This window comes from Rhinolophus ferrumequinum, chromosome 11 (assembly GCF_004115265.2).
Source record: "Rhinolophus ferrumequinum isolate MPI-CBG mRhiFer1 chromosome 11, mRhiFer1_v1.p, whole genome shotgun sequence".
NCBI classification, from domain to species: Eukaryota; Metazoa; Chordata; class Mammalia; order Chiroptera; family Rhinolophidae; genus Rhinolophus; species Rhinolophus ferrumequinum.
The window spans coordinates 44,820,519-44,845,411 of NC_046294.1; the positions used below are offsets into that span (position 1 = coordinate 44,820,519).

General features: G+C 37.5%; 1 protein-coding gene across 1 annotated transcript in view; it reads left to right on the top strand.

Moving 5' to 3' along the window:
- Positions 1–5,265: 5,265 nt before the first annotated feature.
- Positions 5,266–24,893, top strand: part of LOC117030942 (interferon-induced very large GTPase 1-like) — a 30,537-nt gene continuing 10,909 nt past the window's right edge. The window contains exons 1-2 of the mRNA XM_033121210.1: positions 5,266–5,473; positions 15,182–15,248. Of these exons, the coding sequence (XP_032977101.1) occupies positions 5,432–5,473; positions 15,182–15,248 (109 nt within the window). The 5' untranslated portion in view covers positions 5,266–5,431. The remainder of the gene's footprint in view (positions 5,474–15,181; positions 15,249–24,893) is intronic.

The window sequence follows — 24,893 nt, forward strand, 5'->3', positions numbered from 1 at the left end:
GCCTCCTATTTGTCCCCTCTCACCTGGGACTCACTTGTCAGGATTATCATGGCTTTCTGAGACTTGGTCCCTCTTCACTCTAGCTTTAACTCTGCCCCAGTTTCTGGTCTCTCTCTTCAACTTTCCATCTTGTCCCTTGATCCCAAGCGGGACCGTTTTTTGTTTTGTTTTGTTTTGTTTGTGTTTTTTGTGTGTTTTTTTTCCGGCCTCATTCTTCATTCAATGGGCAATCCTCTTACTCCCTATTTCTTTTGCACCTTGCTCATTTTCATCATCCATAGGCTCGATGTTGTCTCGGCATTCAGACCCTCTGGTCTCCTGTCTGCTCCTAGGTCAGACACCTCTCTTTGGAGGCCTCCCTTTCTGTAGCAATTCTCTGCTTCTTGAGGCACCTTTTCACTTGACGTTCATGGCACTGGATGTTCAGGTCCAGTTGATTCTGCAGCTGGTCTCACACTGATCTCATAGGTAAAACCCATCTGGTCTTTATTTTTAGATCATTTATTCACTGCTCCTACAGACTGTCCCCAGGCCTACTTTTCCCTTCAGGAGTTTAGTCTCCTTGCCCTTCTTCAAGCCACCTATGAACAATCTGAGGCCCATTCCATAGAAGGTCCGAATACCATTCACAAGGTCCTATGCCCTCCAATCAGCCCCCTTCCCTGCCTGGGAACATCCATTCTATTCAAAACCCCAGAATCACAGGGGGTCAAGAAATCTTAATATCAATGATCACCCAGGTTCACCTTTCGGATTTCAGGGTCCTGCTTGTCAGACTGTCCAAACCAGGGGACACCTGTATCTTTGTCTGGCCTTCTAGTTTCTGTTTTCTTGTTCCAGGCATCATGGGAAATTCTTGGTCAATACCTGAAGACCCACGACTTGGCTGTTTTTTTTTCTTTCTTTTTTTTTTTTTTAATTAAAGTTTATTGGGGTGAGAATTGTTAGTAAAGTTACATAGGTTTCAGGTGTACTTAACTAATTAGAAAGGTTTTAAATTGCATGGCTTAAAGCAACAGAAACTTATTTTCTTTTGCAATATAGCCTGTTCCCAACATAAACTGGAGTTGAGGGAAACTGACCTGAAAATGGAACCCTAAATTATAGGGTTCCAACTAGACCTCCAACTAGACCTCTTCTGTAAATGAGAAGAGAAATGGACACAGATTCCATATGTACAGGCCTTCAACGCCCTCTATCAAGACCCAGAAAAGAGGGACTCCTGTAAAATTTGTTATACTTACACTCCCCTGGCTGCCCCACCTAAATATAGTCCTGACCTCTTAGATGAATCCCTCCTATTGGGAAGCTAATTGTCCGGGCAGGTAGGGATCCATAGGGCAGCCAGATCCAGGGTCAGAACGCCCAGTTTCTTCAGCTTCCTCCTCACCCTCCACTCCACCTACAAGTCTTCCTACCTCATCTCCTCCTTGTGCTTCTCTGTACCCCCTTTGCCAGAAGAGGCGGTTGAACATAGCCCCATAAGACATACCCAGAGTGGAGCTACTCATCACCAGGATTCTACCAAACTATGTCTGCTCAGAACGGTTGTAAATGGACCATTAGGATCCATGTCCCATTCTCCATGACAGACCTTCCCAATGCAAAATTGAGCTAAGGGCTTTTCCAAGGACACAACTAAATTTACTGATGAATTCCAGGCCTTAACAATGTCTTTCGATCTAACTTGGAGAGACATCCAGATACTCATGTCCACTTGCTGCCCTACTGAGGAGAAACACAGAATTTGGCTCACAACACAAGGACATGCAGATAGGATGGCAGCCACCCAGCCAGGCAGACATCCAGGGGGAGCAAATGTGGTCCCAAATCAGTTCCCTACCTGGAATTATCAACTGGGGCAAGAAGATCTTACAAAGAGGGATCATACAATGCTTTTCCTAATTGAAGGTACGAAACAATATATAGTCAAACCAGTCAACTATGAAAACGTCAAGGAGGTGATTCAGGAATGGGAAGAAAACGCAGTCTGGTTCCAGGGGTGGCTGGTTGAAGGCTTCAGAAAATTTACCAATAGTGACCCTTCCTCTCCTGAGGGACAATCTCTATTTGGCCAATGCTTCATAAGTCTGCTCCTGATATCAGGAGAAAGCTGCAAAAACTTCAATATGGCCCTCAGACCTCAGGGGCTCAATTATTATATATAGCCTTCAGCATCTTTAACAATCGAGGCCAAGCTGAGGAGGATAAAAGGACCCAGCATCAGAACAGACAGACCAGGCGTCAAGCTCAAATGTTATCGGTTACTCTGAGTAATGCTCTTCGACCTCAGGGTCACCAATAGAGTTAAAGAAATGGTGTAAAGGGACATTCCCTGAAGCTCTAAACAGGAGTCTGCTTTAACTGGAAAATCAGAGCATTAGAGCAACCACTGTCCTCGACACAGGAAAGAGCCCCCTGGGCCCTGTCCCCAGTGCAACCAACCATGCCACTGGAAAAATGAATACCCCCACCTCTGAAGGGAATGGCAGGTCCCCAAACCCATGATGGCCCTATGTGAAGAGGACTGAAGGGGCCCATGGTTCCTGGTGGCTCCTTACAAAAGACATCTCATGACTACAGAGGAACCCCGGTGACCCTTGAGGTAGCAGGTAAGAAAATAAATTTTGAATTGATATGGGAGCCACCTATTTGGTCTTGATGGATCATGTGGGGCTCTTGATCTGTAAAGTTTGCACTATCAGTGGGTTAGATGACCAAGCCCAGAAAACGTACTTCACCCCACCCCTTTATTGTCCCCTCACTATACACTGTCTAGTCTCAAGAATTCTTAGTTATGCCAGAATGCCACACTCCTTTAATTGGAAGGGATTGAATGATGATCTGGCACAAACATACAGGTTCTTAACTCCCCTCGGAAACCCAATCATTTAATATCCCTCTTGGCCTGAAACCCTGGCCCAAGCAAGTTTCTTGGGATTCCCATCCCTGCTCATATATGATCAGTTGTAAATACTATAGTATGAGATAAGGGGATGCTTAGAGAGTCTACTCAGGTGCCTCCTATAAGATCAGGCTAAAGGAAATGGCAGGATACCCAGGCAAGTGCCAATACCCCTTGAGCCCTGAAACTCATAGGGGAATAAAACACCTCTTTGATAAATTTATCCATCATGGGCTGATAATTCCGTCCCTCCCCTTATAACACCCCTACACTGCCTATAAAAAATCCAAATGGAGAATATCATATGTCCAGGACATGAGCACTACTGATGAGACTGTAGTTCACCATCACCCCATAGTCCCAAATCCTTATACCCTTTGCACTCAAGTTCCCCATGACACAAAGTGGTTCATGGTACTAGACCTCAAAGATGCATTCTTTTGCATTTCCCTTCACTCTGAGAGTCAGCCATTGTCTGCTTTTCAATGGACGGATCCTGACACCTATGAAACTGCCCCATATTCCTGGATTGTCCTCCCACAGGGGTTTTGGGGCAGCACCCATCTCTTTGGGCAGGCTCTGGAGTGAAACCTCTGGAAACTAAAATTGCCCTGAGGGACCGTCCTCCAATATGTAGATGATATTCTGATTTGTAGCCCCACCAAACAGGATTCTGATGCTAACACCATCCTAGATCTCAATTTTCTGGGAGAAAAGGGATGTCAGGTATCCCCAGCCAAGGCCCAAATCTCTCCTCCAGCCGTTAAATACTTAGGCTGTCATTTGATTCATGGATCTCGATGCCTTTCTAGAGACCAAAAAGAAACAAAAATAAAAGCCCTTAAAACCAGTGCACATATTGGGAGGGACTTGAAAGGGAAACCTGGTGACTATACTATGTACCTCCTAAAGGAGACAGGACACCAACCAGGCCCAGAGATGCTGAGATTTGGGGAAGACCTTTATCCTCCCAATATAACTCAGATCGACCACTGGGGCCCCAACCTAACCACATGGTTTAACTTCTCTTCCCCAAATTGTGCACGTGCCCCACCTAGATACTTGTTCCTCTGTTATCCTACCACAAATATGTAGCCCAGTGAGGGCTCCCGCAATGGATTTTATCACTCTGTAGCTCTAGTGTACATCCGTATTCACAATTCTCAGTTCCAAGGTCAATGTACCCTCAGGTTCCTAGGTCCTCAGGGTATTTCCGGGGATTGTGAATAACATCAACCAACCCTGATCCAGGCGAGCCATAGGACTTATCCTAGCTGGCTTTGGGGCTGCCATCGGTCTAGTGGCCCCTTAGGGAGGATTTGCCTATCATGAGGTCACTTTAAGAGTCACTGACAAAGAGTACAGCTACCCTAATGGAAAGCACCGGGGATGCCCTCCAAAACCTACCATGCTCACTCCATTCACTCACAAGCGTTGTCCTTGGCAACTGATTGGTTCTTGATTGATCATCTGCTAGCCAAACAAGGAGGTGTATGTGCAGTTATTAACAAGACTTGGAGCACCTATATTAATATACTGGCCAGGTAGAGGAAGATATTAAAAGGATATCTGATCAAGCTAAATGGCTTCATGATTTCACAAGGAGAAATCCAACAGCTGACTTTGTCTGACAGTCTAAAGAATATTTTGCCTTCCATAACCTGGTACCTGTCCCTGCTGAGACCCTTGATCTTTATCCTACTAGAACTACTGTTCAGACCATGTCTTTTTAACCTCATCAAATTTGTCTCCTCCAGGTTACAGCAGTTCCACATAAAGATGATGGTCCTTCAGGGATTTAAACTGGTACCCTCAACAGAGACCACACTGGAGGGAGGTCTTGACCCCCTAGATCAGGCAGGTAGGGATTTTCAGTCCCAGGCTAGGTAGGGTCAACACCCCATCTCCACCTGAAGCAGCTACAGAGGCCTGACTTCCTGCCCCTCGTGCCCCATGTGACTATGGGTCTGAAAATCCCTCGGGGGATTTATAAGGCAGGATAAGTTACTTAGGGAAACCACCCCCTTCAGGATACAACATGAGGCACCACCCTAGTTAGAGTTTTATAACAAAGTGGATCCAGTATCTGCAGGTAGGAAAAAACAAGAACATGCTTTATCTGGCAAGAACAATATCCATGACCAGGACTTGACCTTCAGCTAATTTTAATGTCATTATAATCCCATTTACATTGTGGTTATTTTAACTCCCATCATACATCTGACACCATGACTGTTCTAGCAGCACCAAATAAGGAAGAAAAGTGGGAAACAGAGGGTCTAACCCAGGGGGTGGATCCAGTCACTAACGGAGATAAAAAAACCCACTCAGAACTTCCTTAGGGTGATTCAGTCTCTGAGTTCCCCTGCACTGCCCTCTCAAGTGGACTTGGACTTCAGTAAACTCCCTGTGCTTTCCTGCTTCTGTCTCGCTTTTGTATTTTTTCTTACATGAAGACAAGAACTTGGTCACCATTGCTCTGGGTTGAGTCTGCCTCAGGATATCCCTGAGAGCCTTTGGCAACACATGGAGCAAACTGAAGACAGGAGTTTGGAGTCAAGGAGACAGGTAGGTGAAGTGAAATAGGGTAGACAGATACAAAGGCAGACTCAAACACTAAAATAGAAACAGAAATTGATGGAAATAATCATGGGTAATAGAGAGAAAGGCAGATTAAGGCCTGATAAGAACACAAACATGAATCTGGCATTTTCATTATTCCAAAGCACAGCTCCAAACATGGGGGAAAAGGAGGATATTATCTAAACCAGGGGTGTCCAAACTGCGTCCAACGGGCCAACTGCAGCCCGCGATCCATTGTTAATTGGCCCGCAGCAAATTCCAAAAATATATTTAGTTTACTTAAATAAACCAGGTGAGGCAATACATACTTCACCTCGAGTGAGTGGCCCGGCTGTTTGTGTATTTTACCGCACATGGCACTTGGTGAAAACTGTTGAAAAAAGTTTGGACACCCCTGATCTAAACAGACAATTAAAGAATTTGGCAATTTGTATTATTAAATAAAAATAAGCATAGACAGGTAAAAAGAGACTTTATTTGAAAGGATTATTGCAAGGAGGGGAAGGAGACTGTTGCAATAGGGAAAACAATACAACCACAGAGCTGCAAGCAACTGACAAGCCAGGCAGAAAGGAATTTTCTTAATAGGGATTGATCAACAAAGTTCTGCTAGAAAGAACAGGATGTGGAGGGAGTGGGACAATGAGAATGTTTCTCCTTGAGGTTTGATGATTCTCAGGCAGGAGTTTTAAGGAGGGATTAAAGGTAGGTAGTTAGAAGGTAGGTAGTTCAAAGTTCAGGGGCCTGGAGAAAGGACAGAAGCTTAGTTAAGGTTTAGTGATGAATGGAAATAAACAGCTCAGCTCATCTTTTTTGAGGCCATAAAAACAAGAAGGGAATTTGAAGGATCTGTATCTGGTCTCATTATAATTGAAAAGGGTAATCACCAGTGAGTCTTTTCTATCTAAGTCATATGGGGGAAGGATGGTTCTTTGCAGGAAGCCATATCTTAGAGCAAAAGGGTGGATAGATTTCTTTAACTGTTTTCCAGAAATAAGGGGCTCAGGAAAGTTTAACATTGTTATTATGACAGGTGATGGAAGGAGAACTGACTCTGGGTGGTGAACACATAATGTAATTTATAGATGATGTGATACAGAATTGTACACCTGAAATCTATGTAATTTTACTAACAATTGTCACCTCAATAAATTAAAAAAAAAAAAAAAGTAAGTCACCAAAGATGAGGATCTACTAATAGTGTTGGGTGTAATCTTTCCTGCAATCCTAGCCCTCTCTCTGTGCTTCAGGATTGTGGGTTGAACAGATCCTCTCAAACCTTTTATTAGTTATTTCTCCAACCTCATTGTCTAACAAAGTACCTGGCAGTTAGGAGGAGATCAATAAGTATAAGTAATTTAGACGTAAAATTATGAAGATATGTTATGTGAGTGTGGACAGTGAAGGAGAGAGAAGAGTCAAAGATGACACCCTGGGACCTGAGACACTGGGAAGATGGAAACAGGATGAGTGTTTTGAAAAAACAAAAATAAGAGGTTTGGAAAGAAGGTGGTGGGTGCAATTTGGGATGCACTTATTTATATCCCACTTCACGGGACCCCGCTGGTGAGACGCACATCTATGTGTCAGGCTGGCCCTGCAGGAGTTTCATTCCCTTCACCCTTCAGAGATTTAACTTTCTTCTTCCCTCTTCTCAATTATTCACAAATACCCTCCAAGTACTTGGCTGTTCCTGGTCTAGGGTCCAGTTCAGTTCCTTTCTGTCCTCAAAACAGTGCCTCTTGCTTCAACTGTAGCTAAGGGATTTACTACTAATCACTAGATATACAAGGACAGAAATGTAAAAACCAAGGGAAGGGAAAAATTATCGTCCTGCTATGTGGCTTCAGAATACTTCAGATAACATCGTAGAAGCCTTGTTAGTCTGAAAGCAAATTAGAATATGGGGTAAACTCATCCTAGGAATGTCATGTCTAAGTGTGAGCACATACTCCCATGTAAATGGGCCTATGTCTCCCACTGAAATGTACCATAGGAGATGGTATCATTTGCAGTCCTCTATCCTGGCTTAAAATGTGTTTTTATTATTTTATGTCAACTGTGTTGAGAAATAATTTATTCACAATAAGTGCACACATTTAAGGTACACATTTAGATGAACTTTGCCAAGTTGAAAGCACTGAAACCTTGAAACCATTCACATTATCAAGATAAAAACATTTTCATCATCCCCCCAAAAATGTCTAGTGCCCCTTTGCAGTCTATACCTCACTGTGACCCAGCCCCCGGCAACCACTGATATGCTTTTTGTAACTATAAATTAGTTTGCATTTCCTATAGATACAATAATACAGTTGTGTATTTTTTGTGGATGGCTTCTTTCACAAATCATAGTATTTTTTTTAATTCAACCATGTTGTTGCCTGTATGAGTAGTTATCCATTTCGATTGTTGAGTAGAATTTCATTGTATACCGTGTTTTATTTATCTGTTAACCTATTGATGGACATTGAGGGAATTTCCAATTGGGGGCTATTATGGAAAAAGGTGCTATGAATATCTATACACAAACCTTTGTGTGGACATATATTTTTATTTCTCTTGGGGAGATACCTAGAATTGAAATGTATGAATTGTATGGCAGGGGTATGTTTAACTTTTTACGAAATTGGCAAACAATCTTCCAAAGCGGTTACCAACAACAGTGTGTGAGAGTTCTAGCTGCTCTCCATTCTCCCTGACACTTGATATTGTCAATCTTTTCAATGTAAGCCATCTAATGAGTGTGTAATGTTATCTCATTGCAGTTTTAGTTTGCAGTTCCTTGATGACTAATTATGTTCACCATCTTTTCATATGCTTGTTGACCCTTCCATATCTTCTTTTGTGAACTGTCAGTTCAGACTTTTGTCCATTTTTTATTTCATACTCTTATATATTGTTGAGCTGTAGGAGTGTTCATATAATTGGGATACCATTCCCTTGTTGCATATATGTACTACAAATATTTTCTTCCATTCTTTTGTTTGGCTCTTAATTTTCTTAATGGTATTTTTCAAAGAGCAAAAAGTTTTTATTTTGATTAGTCTAATTGATCAAATTTTTCTTTCATGACCATATATTAGACCCTGTTTACCCTCTTCTAGAGCCCCTCTCCCCCCAAACTATTGTCTGTGTCTATGAGTTTTTGTCCCTTCATTCTGAGCACACAATGTGATATAATGTATTACAGAATTGTACACCTGAAATCTATGTAACTTTACTAACAATTGTCACCCCAATAAACTTTAACTTAAATTTTTTTTTTATGGTTCATAATTTTAATATGCTAGGAAAGTTTTGCCAACCACAAGGCCATGGACATTTTTCACTATGTTTTCTTCTAAAACTATTATAGGTTAGCTTTTACATTTAAGCCTTTGGTCTATTTCATCTATTTTGAATTACTTTGTGTCTGGTGTGACGTAGGGTCCATGTTTATTTATGTGCAGGTCAATATCTAATTGTTCCAGCATCATTTGTTGAAAAGACTTTCCTTTCCCACTTGAAAATAATTTACTGTACATGTTTGAGTCTATTTCTGGACTCTTTATCTGTTCCATTTCCATTCATCTATATCTGTCCTTTAACTTACACCAGACTGTTTGTTTTTTTTTATTGTAACTATAGCAAGTCTTTAATTCAGACAATGTAATGAACTTTCTCTTTTTTTACATGCATACCCAAACCACATATATATATCCAAATTCCGTAGACAAAAGAGTCAAAAAGAAAAATACCTGTCTCTGAAAGAAGTCATCTTGAGTTATGAATTCCTCAAAGTTTCTTGGCAATCTGAGCAAGGTGTAATTAACAATTTGCATGTTTAACAAGATATAAATCAATGTGGGTTAGAAAACTGAACTATTATCTAAGCTTTTATAACATCTATCTTACGAACTCTATCCCTTCTCCAAGCAAATTTCTACTGAATATAGCAGAAAGACCTATTCTCCCCTTTCTTACTCTTTACTCACACAAACTCAGAAGATGAGGATGTGTAACCAGTAGAAAAGAAACTTGGAGTTTGGGGATGTCAGAGAAGATCTCGGAACAAATTCTTATGTAATGTACTGACTGGCCATGGGTGTCCCTGCTATTTTATCTGTGTTTCTTAAACCACGAGAAATTAAAGGAAGAATTATGTTCTCCTTTTTAGAGGGGATAAGTCAGTTAATAATAAGTCTGTACCAACCTGCCAGTCTCTGAAAAATTATGTCTTCCCAGTGGCATGAACCTTATCCCAATGGCATTCAATTTTTTCTCTACTCCTGGCAAACTGTACCTTTAAATCTCTCTCAGACTGACCATGCCCAGGCTTCTCAGACAGCTCAAGAAACGGGACACAAGCTCTCACAGGTTTCTCTATATGAGGTCTGAGATTGCCTGCTTTCTCTTTTGTGATTACAAGAGATTTGAACTCCAAAACAAGAAAACATGTGCCTACAACAATACTTAAGTACAAAGAATGCAGATGAACTTGACTGTCATGAAAACAAGACAAAGACTGCTTTGGTCCTTTCTCCTGGTCTTACTGATCCTTCCTCTACCTGCCCATGACTTCACAATCTATAGAGAAGATCATCCCATCACAGTAGAGCCCACTAGGCTTGACAGCTCAGTGAAGTACCACAAATTAAATGACCCTGTAAGCATGCCCAGATAGAGAACACTTCCTGTATCCCAGAACAATCTTTCATACCCATATCTACTTCTTATCATTAATCTTCTCTACTTTCCAAAAGTTTACACTAGTCACTATTCAGACTTTTAATATCATAAGTTAAATTTTGACAGTTGTTTAGCTTTATTTACATGGAATCACATTGCATGCATTCTTTTGTATTTGGCTTCTTTCTGACAACTTAATATTGTAAGATTCTCTCATATTGCTGTATGTAGCTGTGACATTTGTTTTCATTATGTATAACATTCCATTGTATGAATAAGCCACAATTTATTTACCCATTTGTCTGTGAATGGACATTGAGTTGTGTCCAGTTTGTGACCTTTAGGAGTAGGGCTGCAATAAATATTCTAGTGGATATGTCTTGGTGCATATGTACACACAATTCTATTGACATACATGCAGGAATAAAAATCTTGATTTATTACTGTTATTTTATGTGATTTCCATGATTTATTGTTTCTTTCTTTCTTTCCTACCTTTGTAGTACTGATTGAAATTTCTTAATTTCATTTTCTTTTTATATTAGTTAAGATGCAATCACCCTTTATGCCATAACTAACCTCCATTTTTATCCTATACATTCAAAAATAATTTCCTATCAACTTTGCACAAATTCACTATAAACACACACACACACACACACACACACACACACACACACACACACAAACTCACCTCTTCATAAATACCACCATTCCTATATTGAATCAGTTGGAATTTTAATTATAGATTCGTCTTAATTTATACTTTATAAAACAATAATTACTTACATTACTGTTTTTACTAGTTTCTTTAGTAATTTGATTGACATACAAGGTTTCAAATCATAGCACTTCAGAATTTTAATAGAATTGTAATATCATGTAGTGTTCCATGCTGCTGCTGAGAACTCTGATATTGGCCTGATTTTAACTTATCTGTAAATAACATAATTTGTTCATTTGGTTTTTGTCTGTTTGGCTTTGTTTGTTTGCTTGTCTGTTTTAAATGAAGTATAATTAACATGTTTATTCATTTGTTTAATCTTTAAATTCTATACTCTTTATTCTAAGAGTATAAGAATATTGCCAGGATATATCTAAATGAAATTATTATTATTATTATTAATTCTGTTCAACATTTTATGTATATTTTATTATAAAGAATCAGGTCATATTGCAGCTTTTAAAAATGTTCTATTGTTTCTTTGATAATTTTTCTCCACTACTCCTTCTGATCTATCCTTCTGGAAACCATATTAGAGTCAGTCACATGTTGGCAACACTTTTCCATCTAGCCTACATGTCTCCTTTCAGAGCTCTATATTTCTTTACAGACTTTTTACTTTCTTTATCCTTTGAAGCTAAATTCTGAAAAATCCTTCAGTTGAACATTCTGACATAGTCGTAGAGCTATCTGGTGTATTCATTCAACTATTCAGCTAGAAAGAATACTTCAATTGGAAACTAGAAAGTAAAATGTCTCAAATGAGTTATTTTTCATGTGCAGGCCACCCAGAATAGCAAATTTATTTATTTTTTAAATTAAATTTATTGGGTTGAAATTGGTTAATCACATTATATAAATTTCATGTGTACAACTTTAAAATACGACATCTATATACTCTATTGGGTGCTCACCACCCAAACCCTAGTCTCCTTCCATCACCGTGCATTTGATCCCTTTACTCTTTTCATCTTCCCCCCACCCACCTTGTCCTCTGATAACCACCATTCTAGTGTCTCTATGAGTTTATAGTTTAGTTTGTTTTGTTTGTTCATTTGTTGCTTTTTGTTTTGAATCCCACAGAGTGAAATCATATGGTTCTTGAGCTATTCCATCTGTCTTATTTCACTTAGCATAATACTCTCAAGACCCATCCATATTACCACAAATGGCACTATTTCATCTTTTTAAGGCTCAGTAGTATTCTGCTGTGTACATGTACCATACCTTCTTTATATAGTCATCTGTCAAAAGACACGTAGATTGTCTCCATGTCTTGGGTATTGTGAATAATGCTGTAATGAACATAGGGGTACATATACCCTTACAAATAATTGTTCTCAAATTTTTCAGGTAGATATACTGAAGAGGGATTGCTAGGTCATATGGTAATTTTTCACAATGGCTGCACAAATTTACATTACCACCAACAGTGTGCAGGTGTTCCCTTATCTCCACATCTGCTCCAACACTTGTTATTTCTTGTCTTATTGATAATGGCCGTTCTAACAAATATAAGGTGGTATCTCATTCTGATTTTGATTTGCATTTCACTTACAACTAATGATGTTGAGAATGTTTTGTCCTTGAGTTGTATGAGTTCTTTATATATTTTGGACATTAACCACTTATGGAAGGTATCATTTGGAAATATCTTCTCCCATTTGGTGCTTGCCTTTTTGTTTGGTTGATGGTTTCTTTTGCTTTACAGAAGCTTTTTTAGTTTGATGTAGTCCATTTATTTATTGTTTTCTTTGACTTCCCTTGCCTTTGAGGTCAAGTTAACAAAAATCCCTCTGAGACCAAGGTCCATAATTTATTGCCTATGTTTTCTTTTATGTATTTTATTGTTTTGGGTTTTAATTCAAGTGTTTAATCCATTTCACTTCATTTTTACGTATAGTGTCAGACAGGACTCTAGCTTCATTCTTTTATATGTAGCTTTTCAGTTTTCCCAACAATATTTACTAAATAGACATTACTTTCTCCACTGTATGTTTTAGGCTCTTTTGTCAAAAATTAGTTGCTCTAAACAATCAATTTGGTACACCACACTTCACATTAACCTTTAAAAGATAAAAATTATAAAATCATATCAATACATGCAGTAAAAGCGTTTGACAACACACAACTTCAATTTATGATCAAAACAATCAATAACATGGTATAGAAGGAAAGTACCTCAAACTAATAAAGCCCAAATATGACAAACCCTTAGATAATATCAAACACAGTGGTGAAAAACGGAGAGTTTTTCCTTTCTAAGATCAGAAACAAGAGAAAGATGCCCAACTCCCCACTGTTATTTAACGTAGTACTGGAAGTTCAAGCCAAAACAATCAGACAAGAAAATAAAATACAAGGCATCCAAATAGGGAATAAAAAAGTAAAACTGTCACTATTTGCAGATGACATGGCTGTATATATATAAAATCCAAACGACTATTATATGAATAAATACTGTAAAGTTGCAGGAGATAAATTTATTTTGTACACTTTCACAATTTCTCCACTAAAATTTTCTCCTTAGAATAGTGTTTTTTCAAAATATGATTGAACACTTGGCAGCATTTATAAAATGAAATTTGAGGTACTTTTTAAAATGATAGGTCCAGAGCCATAAGCAGACCCCCTCATAACAGAATCTATGGAATCGGACTGAAAATCCACATTTTTAAGATGTCCTCAGGTGGTAATTATACAAAATAAAGATTGAGGACAAACACTTGGAAATATTAACTCATGTTTTGAACTCTAAATTGGCTTAAAACCAAGTCTAGTTCAATCAAACAGAGGAGTGAGAACATTACCATACTAACACCTCCATTAATTTGCTACAATGTTGCCTTTCTTGAATAGATCCCTGCCTGCTTTTAATCTATCTCTATAACTCGGCATTCAAATAGACCAAATTGTATGATAGACCAGGAGGAAAAAACACTGTCTAAATCTTTCCAGCATCCCAAAGTATGGGCAAGGAATGTACCTCCAGGATCAAGTGCTTTTCAGGAGGCAACAATAAAGTTCACAAGACTAAGGGACATTTGTGGCTTCTACTCCTTCCTACTACCACCCGTGTTTCTACTTCTTCCTCACTTATACAACCCCAACACCTGCTCTGAGGCACACAAAGCTACAAAGAATGGCTTGTGGCCTTTGAAAACTCTCAGAACAAGTGCCTGATATACAGCACTTGGATAAACACACCATTTTGTATGTATTTTTCTTAGAGAATAAGTCAGTGAAAAGAGAAACTAGGTCTCGAACAAGGATGTAACTCTGTGAATATGATTAGGTTCTTGCTGGAACTGACAAAGTTGACTTTTTATGTGGCTGCAAAGGATTTCTTCCCAGACTCTCTAGCTGGGCTAGGAAAGAGGGAGCCTAGTACATTCCTTAACTATAAAGGTAACTTCCTCATGGGAAAAATACTAGTGTTCTCTGGAACCAACTACACTTAGTAAAGGCCTGTGTATTATTCTTCAGCAAAGATCACCTTAGAAGACTCCATAACTACCAGGGACTCCATCTTAGCAAGAATTAATTATGTGAATGGCTTTCCAATATTATTCTTTAGTCAGTATAAAATATTACTTGTTTCATTTTGTTCAATATACAGTGGTGTCCATTAGTGTACAAATTGATGCTCCCAAATCACTAGTGGATCATCTTGTTCCTTGGGAACATATCAAAGGTCTGCCAGCTCCCTTCAGAGAAGGTTTTGAAGAACGTCTTCTGACCCATTACTCTCTTGCACAGTGCCCTGCAGAGCTTACTCATCCAGAGTGCAGAGTGAGAAGAGCCTGATAGTATAATGGAACACACACTGATTTCCCAGTTCTCAGTACCAGAATATTATTAATTCAAATCTGAGCCAGATTATTTAGTGGAGACAAGTATCACTGAAGTCTACCCTCCTTCCTGCATGCCTTTGTATGTGCCTTGAAGTGACAGCTCTGCAAATGCTAGTTCAATAGGTATAGTCTTTAGTCTTAGAAGGATAAAGCAGATGCAGCTTGTATCCTACCTTTTGGTTCCTTCCTAACCTACTCCATGGTTAATAGCTGTGGGAATGCAAAGGCTGAAGAGCCCTTCCTTGGGTCACAATCTGTTATATCCCCCTAGAGGAAGGAGTCTCCCCATTTTGAGACATGGGAAAAAAAAAACAGGGCTTGCTGAAATATTAGCAGAAAAGAGACATAGCATCTCCCTTAACTTTCAGTCTATACCAAAATGGAAATTTATTCTCCACATTGTAGCAATTTCCATGGCTAATGTTTCTTATTAATTCATTGCAGAGGTTCCAGGAGATGGGAAGCAACCTCCGAAAGTTAACCTACAGGATCACCTCTAGCTGCTGCTGTGGTACGTAGTTTCAAATTAAAGTTCAAAGGGGAAAAAAGCATAGGCTTACTTCAGGCACTTCTGTCTTGATCATTCCTTTCATTGCCAATGTAAGCTTTGAATCTTTATCATAATTTGACATGTGGTAATCCAAAATCCTGTATTTATGCTCCCTTCAGTGGCTAATTTGTCATTCCCCTTTCAGTCTTCAAGGTCTCTGGGAGATTGGATAGAGTTCCTCTATCTTGGGAGCTTCTGTTTTTCCTAGGTTTCCATTCCCAGTCCTGTAGGAGTCTCTGGTTCTCAGACCTTATCCTATTAAAGCAGACTTTTTCTCCTTTGTGTTCCAGCTACAATCTCCAGTTTCCTGTACTTTGGTTCCTAGGCCATTCTTAACCAGGAATAATCTCAATAAATTTGCCTCTACCACCTGGAGAGAGATGGAGGCACCAAATGAATTCCATGTCCTGAATAGCCCAGCTCAACTTCTGAGCCACACAAAACCCAAGTCCCTTCTACCAACTCAATATTGAATTAGGAATCATAAAGGATATATTGAAGGTTACATGTATCCCCAGATAATGGCCATACCTACTCTTGATGGGATACACCCCTTATTTTGTTAAGTTTATATCTAAGTATTTCTCTTTTGGTGCTAATACAAATGGTATTGTGTTTTTAATATCAAACTCCAAAAGCTTATACATAGAAAAAATATTTTTTTTTCTTTTTTGTATATTAACCCTTGTATCCTTCAAACTTGCTATATTCACTTGTTATTTCGAGGAATTTTGTTGTTGTTGATTCTTTGGGGTTTTCTACTAGACAATCATGTCATCAATGAACAACTACTGTTTTATTTCTTCCTTCCCAATCCAGATGTCTTTTATTTCCTTTTCTTAATCCATTCACTAGGATATTGAGTAGGAGTGGTGAGAGGGCAGATCCTTGCCTGTTTCTGATTTCAGAGGGAAAGCTTATACTTTCTGTCGTGCGGGGCGGCCTGTGGGGTCTCTGGTCCCACTCCCCACACAAGAACGCAGGACATGGTGAAGCCAAAAAGGAACACCCACGGAGCCATAGGTAGGGGAGTCATACCACTATACTCTCGCTGGCGGCATCTGCCTCTCTGCAATCCGCTCTTGCTAGCTCAGCCACCATCTTCTTGCTAGCCCCCATTTTTCTGCTAGCGTAGCAATGGCAGTTATATTAGTGCCCAATGGCTCACTGGTTACAGCTGAAGGCCAACTAGCTACAGCTGATGGCCATTTGATCACAGTCGACGGCCATTTACTACCTGAGCCAGCACCTTTCTATGTGAGGCCGAGAGCCTGGAAACTGCTTTGGGGGCTCTGTCCCCACACTTTCTCTCCATTAAATATGATGGTAGCTGTAGGGTTTTTGTAAATGTTCTTTGTCAAGTTGAGGAAGTTCCCCTCTATTGCTACTTTGTACCGAGAGTTTTATTATTTTTTTTAATGAATCAGTGTTGGATTTTGTCAGATGCTTTTTCTCCATCTATTGATATAATTGGACTTTTCTTCTTAAGTCTGTTGTGATGTTTTGCTTTGCTTTTTGAATGTTGAACCAGCTTTGCATACTTGGTAAGTTGACTTTCAAGGAATTGGGGCATTTCATCAAAGTTGTGAGCATACAGTTGTCCATAGTACTCCTTTCATATCCTCTTAATGTCTATAGGATCAGAATTCATAATCTCTATTTCCGATATTAGTAATTTGTGTCTTCTCTCTTTTTTCTTAGTCTAGCATATCAGTTTTGTTGGTATTTTCAAAGAACCAGATTTTGGCTTCATTGACAATCTCTATTGATTTCCTGTTTTCAATTTCATTGATTTCTGCTTCAGTTTCTTTTGTTTCTTTTTCCGCTTATTTGGATTTAATTTTCTCTTCATATCCCATGGTTGAAGATTAGATTATTGATTTCAGATATTTAATCTTTTCTAACATATATATTCAATGCTATAAATTTCCCTCCAAGCACTGCTTTCTCTGTATTCAACAAATTATGATAAGCTGTATAATCAACCATTTTTATTATTTCATTTGTCTTCTGTAAGTTTGGCAGTTATACATTCTTTGACTGTTCTATCTGCATATTATACAAGACATGGCAACACGTATTCTTGACTTAACAAAAGGTATCAAAATGCACTTATTTTTGACCCTTCGCCCAAATACTGCAAGAACCTGGGGGCAATTTAAACCTATTTGGTCACACACTCCAACTTGAATGCAATTGCTACATATTTTAAACCCCACTGTTTTATGCATTTATTTAGATTTATCTATATTTACTTCTTTTATTGCTCATTTCTTCCGGCAACCCTGACCTTCCATTGGTGACATGTTCCTTCTCATGAAAAACAAACTTTAATTTAGTAGTTCCTTCAATATGCAATTTGTAATGGCAAATTCTGTCAATTTGTTGTTTTCAATTTTGGTTTCTCCACCATAATTCTTTAAAAATTTTTCTCTCTGTATAGAATCGTAGTTCTCAGCTATACTCTTTCAATAAAATAAAGATTCCATTCCACTGTCTTCTGGATTCCATGGGTGCTGTTGAGAAGTCAGTTCTTTATCTGTTAGTCATTTGGTGATGAACTCTGTTTTTCTCTGAATGCTTTCTTTTTGTTGTTCTGTTTTGTTATTCTGCAATTTCACTATGATATGAGGGAATGTGAATTTATTTGTCCTGCTTGGTATTTGGTAAGGTCTTGAATTTTGTCTTTAATTTTGTAATAGAAATGGTTCAGTCATTATTGCTTCAAATTCTTTGCCTCTTCTATCAGATATTCTTCACTATCTTTTAAATTCTTTGAGGCTTTAAAGACTTTACCTTAAAATCTTATCTATCTATTCTAGATATCTTCATTTGGAAATGTTGTTCTGAATAGTTGATTCTACTGTTAAAGTCTAGATTCAAATTTTAGTAATATTGGGAAACATGTAAAACAGATGATGAGAGTGTAAGAAGAGGTGACAATTACAGTATACAACAAAGACAGGATGCAGATGAAATCTAAGGGAGAGCTTGTGAGTAATGAAAAAGAAGTGAGATTGAAGAGAGATTTAACTGGAGAAATTAAAAAGATATGGTAAACTATATTTATAGTTTAAACTATATTTATAGGGAGAAGAAAGTAGAGTAGGATGCCCATTGGCTTGGAAGTATGGTAATACCATTCAGTAGGACAGGAATCACAGAAAGAGGGAAAACCTGAATACTGTGTGAAGTTGAGACATGTAAAATATCATCTCATCTCAAATGCTGGCAAAGGACATGTCTTGAAAGCAGTGGGTGGGTGGGGTGAAGGAGAAGTGGGGGAAGCATAATAATAAAACATTGAATCCAAGAGTATCTTTGGGTTCATATACACAGATTAGGATGACAACAGTGTACAGACAATTGTTTGTAATACATGCACAATTCGTAACACAAACACAGTTATCATAATACAAAGATGATATTAACTAAGGCAGATAAAGAATAAGAAAGGAGGGACATGCATAAACAACATTAAAAGTGCATTGTATTTATTTTTAATGACATAATTAACATAACATTATGTAGTTTTACCGTCTACAACATGTTGATCTGATACATTTATGTATTACAATATCATTACCAACATAAAGTCAGCCAATACCTGTATCGTGTCACCTCATTATTTCTTTTTGTGGTGGGAACAATTAAGAGCTAGTCTCTTAGCACCATTAAAGTTTATAATATAGTATGTTTATAATCACGATGATGAGCATTAGTTGCCCAGAATTTACTTATCTACTGGTTACAAAGTTGTACCTTTAAACAACATCTACCGAATTCCCCCACCTGCCAACCCCTGATAATCATCATTCTAGGCTCCTATTTTACAAGTTTGGCTTTTTTGGATTCTACATATACTTGGTGTTATACAGTTTTTGTTTTTCTCGTTCTGACTTAGCTCAGCCTAATGCCCTCAAGGTCCATCTACATAGTCACAAGAGGCAGGATTGCCTTCTTTTTCATGGCTGAATAATATTTGTGTGTGTGTGTGTGTGTGTGTGTGTAATCTTGGCTATCGTGAAAAACAGTGCAAAAAACATGGGCATACATACCTCTCTTCAGTATCCTGTTTTCACTTCTTTTAATATATGCCCAAAAGTGGAATCACTGGATCATATGGTAGTTCTACTTTTAATTTTTAGAGGAATCCCCATACTACATTCATATTCACTCAACAAATTTATATTCCCACCAAGAGTACACGAAGGTTCCCTTTTCTCAACATCTTTGTCAGTATAAATTCTTATCTCTTGTTTTCTGGATAATAGTCCTTCTAACAGGTGTGAGGTGATATTTCATTGCTGTTTCATCTGCATTCCCCTGATGATTAGTGATTAGTTGGGCATGTTTTCATGTACTTGTTGGCCATTTGGATGACTTCTTTGGGAATATGTCTATTTAGTTTATCTGCCAATTTTTTAATTGGATTGTTTGAGTTTTCATTATTGAGTTGTATGAGGTTTTGTTTTTGTTTGTATTTTGGATATTAACTAACTATCAAATATATGGTTTGCAAATATTTTTTCTCCACTCAGCAGGTTACCCTTTCTTTTTTTGTTTGCTTCTTCTGCTGTGCAAAGCTTTTTAGTTTGTAGTAGTCTCACTTGTTGATTTTTGCTTTTGTCACTTTTGTTTTGGTGTCAGATAAAAAAAAAAATCATTGTAATGAACCATGTCATGGAGCTTCTTTCCTATGTTTAAATCTAGTTTTACAGTATCAGGGCTTATGTTTAAGACTTTAAACCATATAGAGTTAATTTTCGTGAGTGGTATAAAATAAGGGTCCTATTCCATTTTTCTGTATGTGGTCATCCAGTTTCCCAATACCATTCATTGAAGAGACTATTCTTTCCCCATTGAGAGTTCTTGGTTCCTATGTCAATTATTAGTTGACCATATATATGCAGAAGTTTATTTCTTGGCTTTCTCTTCTGTTTCTTTGGTCTATGTATTTATTTTTATACCAGTACCATATTGTTTTAATTCTTATAGTTTTGCAGAAGAGTTTTAAATTAGGAATTGTGATGCTTCTGGCTTTGTTCTTCTTTCTCAGGATAGCTTTGACTATTTGGGGTCTTTTATGGTTCCACACAAATTATAAGGTTGCTTATTCTATTTTTGTGGAAAAAAAATGTAATTGGAATTATAAGGATTATGCTGAACCTATAGATGGCTTTCGTGGTACGGACATTTTAAAAATATTAATTGTTCTGATCCATGAACATGCATATCTTTCCATTTGTTTCTGTCTTCTTCAATTTTTTTCATCAAAATCTTGTTTTTATTGTATAGATCTTTATCTTCCTCAGTTTAATTTATTCCTAAGTAATGTTTATCATGCTATTGTGAATGGAATAGTTTTATTTTTTTTAGATGTTTCATTGTTAATGAATAGAAACACATCAATTGCTGTATGCTGATTTTATGTCCTGCAACTTTACTTAATTTATTGATGGTTCCAACAGTTTTTGGGTTTTTTTGTTTGTTTGTTTTTTCGGTTGGTCCTTATGATTTTTTATGTATAAGATCATATTGTCTGCAGTAATGACAATTTTACTCTTCCTTTCCCATTTGGATGTCTTTTATTTCTCTGTCTTGCCTAACTGCTGTAGCTAAAACTTCCAGAACTGTATTGAATAAGAGGGAATTAGAGTGGGCACTATTGTCTTATTCCTGATCTTAGAGGTAAAGCTTTCAATTTTTCACCACTAAGTATGTTAGCTGTGAGTTTCTTATATATGGCCTTTCTTATGTTGAGATGTGTTTCTTCTATACACAACTTGTTGAAGGTTTTTATCATGAAAGTATGTTGTAGTTTGTCAAGTGCTTTTGTTGGCCTCTATTGTGATTATGTGATTTTTTTACCTTTCATTTTATTAAGGTGATGTATTATAAATTTTTTACATTTATTTTTCATTTACACTAGACATACAATATAATACTAGTTTCAGGTGTACAACATAGTGACTAGACATTTATATACCTTACAAAATGCTCAAAGACCATACTATGTTTTCTTCTAGGAGTTTTCTGATTTGAGGACTTGTATTCCAGCCTTTAATCCATTTTCAGTTTATTTTTCTATGTGCTGTAAGAAAGTGGTCTAGTTTCACTTTTGTACATGTTTATCTGTCCAGTTTTCACAGCACCATTTATCGAATATACTGTCTTTACCCCCACTGCATATTCTTGTCTCCTTTATCCTAGATTAGTTGACCATATAGGCATGGGTTTATTTCTGGGCTTTCTGTTCTGTCCCATTTATCTATGTGTCTGTTTTTATGCCAGCAACATGCTGTTTTGATTACTACAGCCTTATAATATTGTTTGATATCAGGTAGCGTGATACCTACATCTCTGTTCTTCTTTCTCAGAATTGCTTTGGTATTTCAGGTTCACATTTGAAGTTCCATGTAAAGTTTAGGATTATTTGTTCTAGTTCTGTGAAAAGTATCATTGATATTTTGATACAGATTACATTAAATCTGCAGATTCCTTAGTGTAGTATAGATATTTTAAATATGTTGCTTCTTTCTATCCATGAGTCTAGTGTGGCCTTCTATTTATTTGTATCTTCTTCAATTTCTTTCTTCAATGTGTCATAGTTTAATGAATATAGCTGTTTCACCAACTTGGTGAAATTTATTCCTAGGTATATTTTTATGCAAGTGTAAATGGGATTGTTTTCTTAATTTCTCTTTCTGATAGTTCATTATTAGTGTATAAAATGCAAATGATCTCTGAATATTAATTTTGTATCATGCTACTTTACTGAATTCATTTATTAGTTCTAATAGTTTTTTGGTGGAATTGTGAAGGGTCTCTATATATACTATCATGTCACCTGCAAATAATGACAGTTTTGCCTCAGCCTTTCCAATTCAGATGCATTTTGTTTCCTTGACTGATTTCTCTGACCAGGACTTCCAATACTATGTTGAATAAAAGTGATGAAAGTGGACATCCTTGTCTTGTTCCTGATCTTAAGGAGAACACATTTAGCTTTTCCCCATTAAGGCTGTTAGCTGTGGGTTTGTCGTAGACGGCCTTGATTATGTTGAGGTATGTTCCCTCTATCCCCACTTTGCTGAGAGTTTTTATCATGAAGAAATGATGGATTTTTCTGTATCTATTGATATGATCATACAATATTTATCCTTCATTTTGTTTATGTGGGATAATACATTAATTGATTTGCAGATTTTCAACCAATCTTGCATCCCAGGAATAAATCCCACTTGACCATGGTGTATGATTTTTACTATATTGCTGAAATCAGTTTGCTAATATACTTTTGAGGATTTATGCATCTGTGTTCATCAAGGAAATTGGTCTATAGTTTTCTTTTTTTGTAGTGTCTTTATCTGGCTTTGGTATCCAGGTAATGCTGGCCTTGTAAAATGAGTTCCAGAGCCTTCCTTCGCTTAAATTTTTTTGGAATAATTTGAGAGAATAGATATTAATTCTTCCGTGAATGTTTGGTAAAATTCACTTATGAAGGCCCCCAATCCTGGGCTTTTGTTTTTTGGGTGTTTTTTGACTTATGATTCAATTTCCTTAGCAGTGATTAGTTTCTTCACATTTTCTGTTTCTTCCTGGTTCAGTCTTGGAATAGTGTATGTTTCAAGAAATTTATCCATTTCTTCCAGATTGTCCAATTGTTGGCATAAAATCATTCATTGTGTTTTGCTTTGTGGTTATTGTGAGACTTACATAAAACACCTCATAGATGAAACAATCCATTTTAAGCTAATAACAACTTAACTTTTATCACCTACATTCTATTCCCCCCCTTTACATTATTAATGTCATATATATATATGCCTCTTTATATATTGTGTATTCATTAGCTATTATAATGGGTATAGTGATTTTTCATATTCTTTTCCATTAAATTTTACACTATAGTTAAGTGGTTAACATACCATCCTATTACAGAATTAGCTTTCCAAATATTTACATTTACCAGTATGTTGTATAATTTGTTATGTTTTCATGTTGCTGCTTAGCATCTTTTCATTTCAGTTTAACGAACTCTTTTCAGTATTTCTTGCCAGGCAGGTCCCTCAGCTTTTGTTTGTCTGGGCAAGTCTTTATTTTTCCTTCATATCTGAAGGATAACTTAGCCAGATTATTCTTGGGTGGCATTTTTTTCTCTTTCAACACTTTGAATGTCATACTACTCTATTAGCTTTTGGAGGGTTTCCGCTTACAAATACACTAATAGCGAAATGGGGGTTCCTTTGTAGGTTACAATATTTTTTCCTTGTCTGCTTTTAGGATTCTCTCTTTGTCTTTGGTTTTTCACAGTTTCATTATAAGGTGTCTTGCAGAGATCTTTTTGCATTGAAATAATAGGGTGATGTATCAGCTTTGTGGACATGGATGTCCAATTGTCTCCCCAGGTTTGAGAAGTCCACAGCTATTATTTCTTTAAATAAACTTTCTGCACCCTTCTCCCCCTCTTCTCCTTGTTCAATCCTGATTATTCTAATTTTTGTTCTTTTTATGGAATCCAATAGATTATGGAGGATTTCTTTGCTTTTTTTCTTTCTTTATTCTTCAATAACTAGGTTGTTTCAAACTTCCTGCCATCTAATTCACTTACTGTATCTTGCATTTGGGCTACTCTAATACAGATGCTATCTATTGCATTTTCCATTTCATTCATTAAAATTTTCAAATCTAGAATGATTTCTATTTCTTTGGTGAATATCTCATTTTGTTCACATATTTTACACTGATTTTGTTAAGTTGTCTTTCTGAGTTTTCCTGTTGCTTGCTGAGTTTCTCCAAAACAATTATTTTGAATTTGTTGTCAGGTCACAAAATTCCATGCCTTTAAGCTTGGTTATTGGAGAATTATTATTATCTTTTGTTGATGACATGTTTCCTGAATTTTTTTATTACCGTGTATCATTGCATTGTTGCCTTTGCATTCAAAGTAGCAGACACCTCCTTAAATCTTTACTCGTTTCTTACAGATAGGCTATTCCCTATATTGGTGCCAGTATATCTAGGTTTTTATCTGCCTTTATATGGGTAGCCCGGCTCCACTCTGCTTGCTCTCTCTTATGGCAGAGTTGATAAGCTTTTAGGTCTTCTCTAGATGTTACAACTTACCAGTCTGGCTATTGGAAATTTTTCTTATGTTTTTGCAGTAGGTAGCACTATAGCTCAAGTGTGTGGTTTCTCCCCTGCACAAAGATCCTAGTGTGTGTTTTTGATAGCAATACATTTACAACACTAGCTCTCATTTCTGAACTCAGGAGAATACACAAGGAGCCAGGCTCAGTGTGAGTGGAGTTTGGGTTTAGCACTCGAGGAATTGGGTTTGCTACAAACCCAGTGGGGAGATTTTCAGGCGAGGTTCTCTCAGAGGGACATGGGAGGCTTTCCTGCTAAAGTCCTGAGAAGGATCAACAGGCACCTTTTTCCTCAATGCACTTTGATATTCTTCAGTGCTTCTTTTGCATCTTTTCCCTCCCCGCAGTCATGGAGGCCATGATACAATACTCTGAGCGCTGCTAGAAGGCAATGTGTTTTTCTACCCATGTTTGACACAACTGGGATAGCTAGACACCTACCAGCCACTTTCCA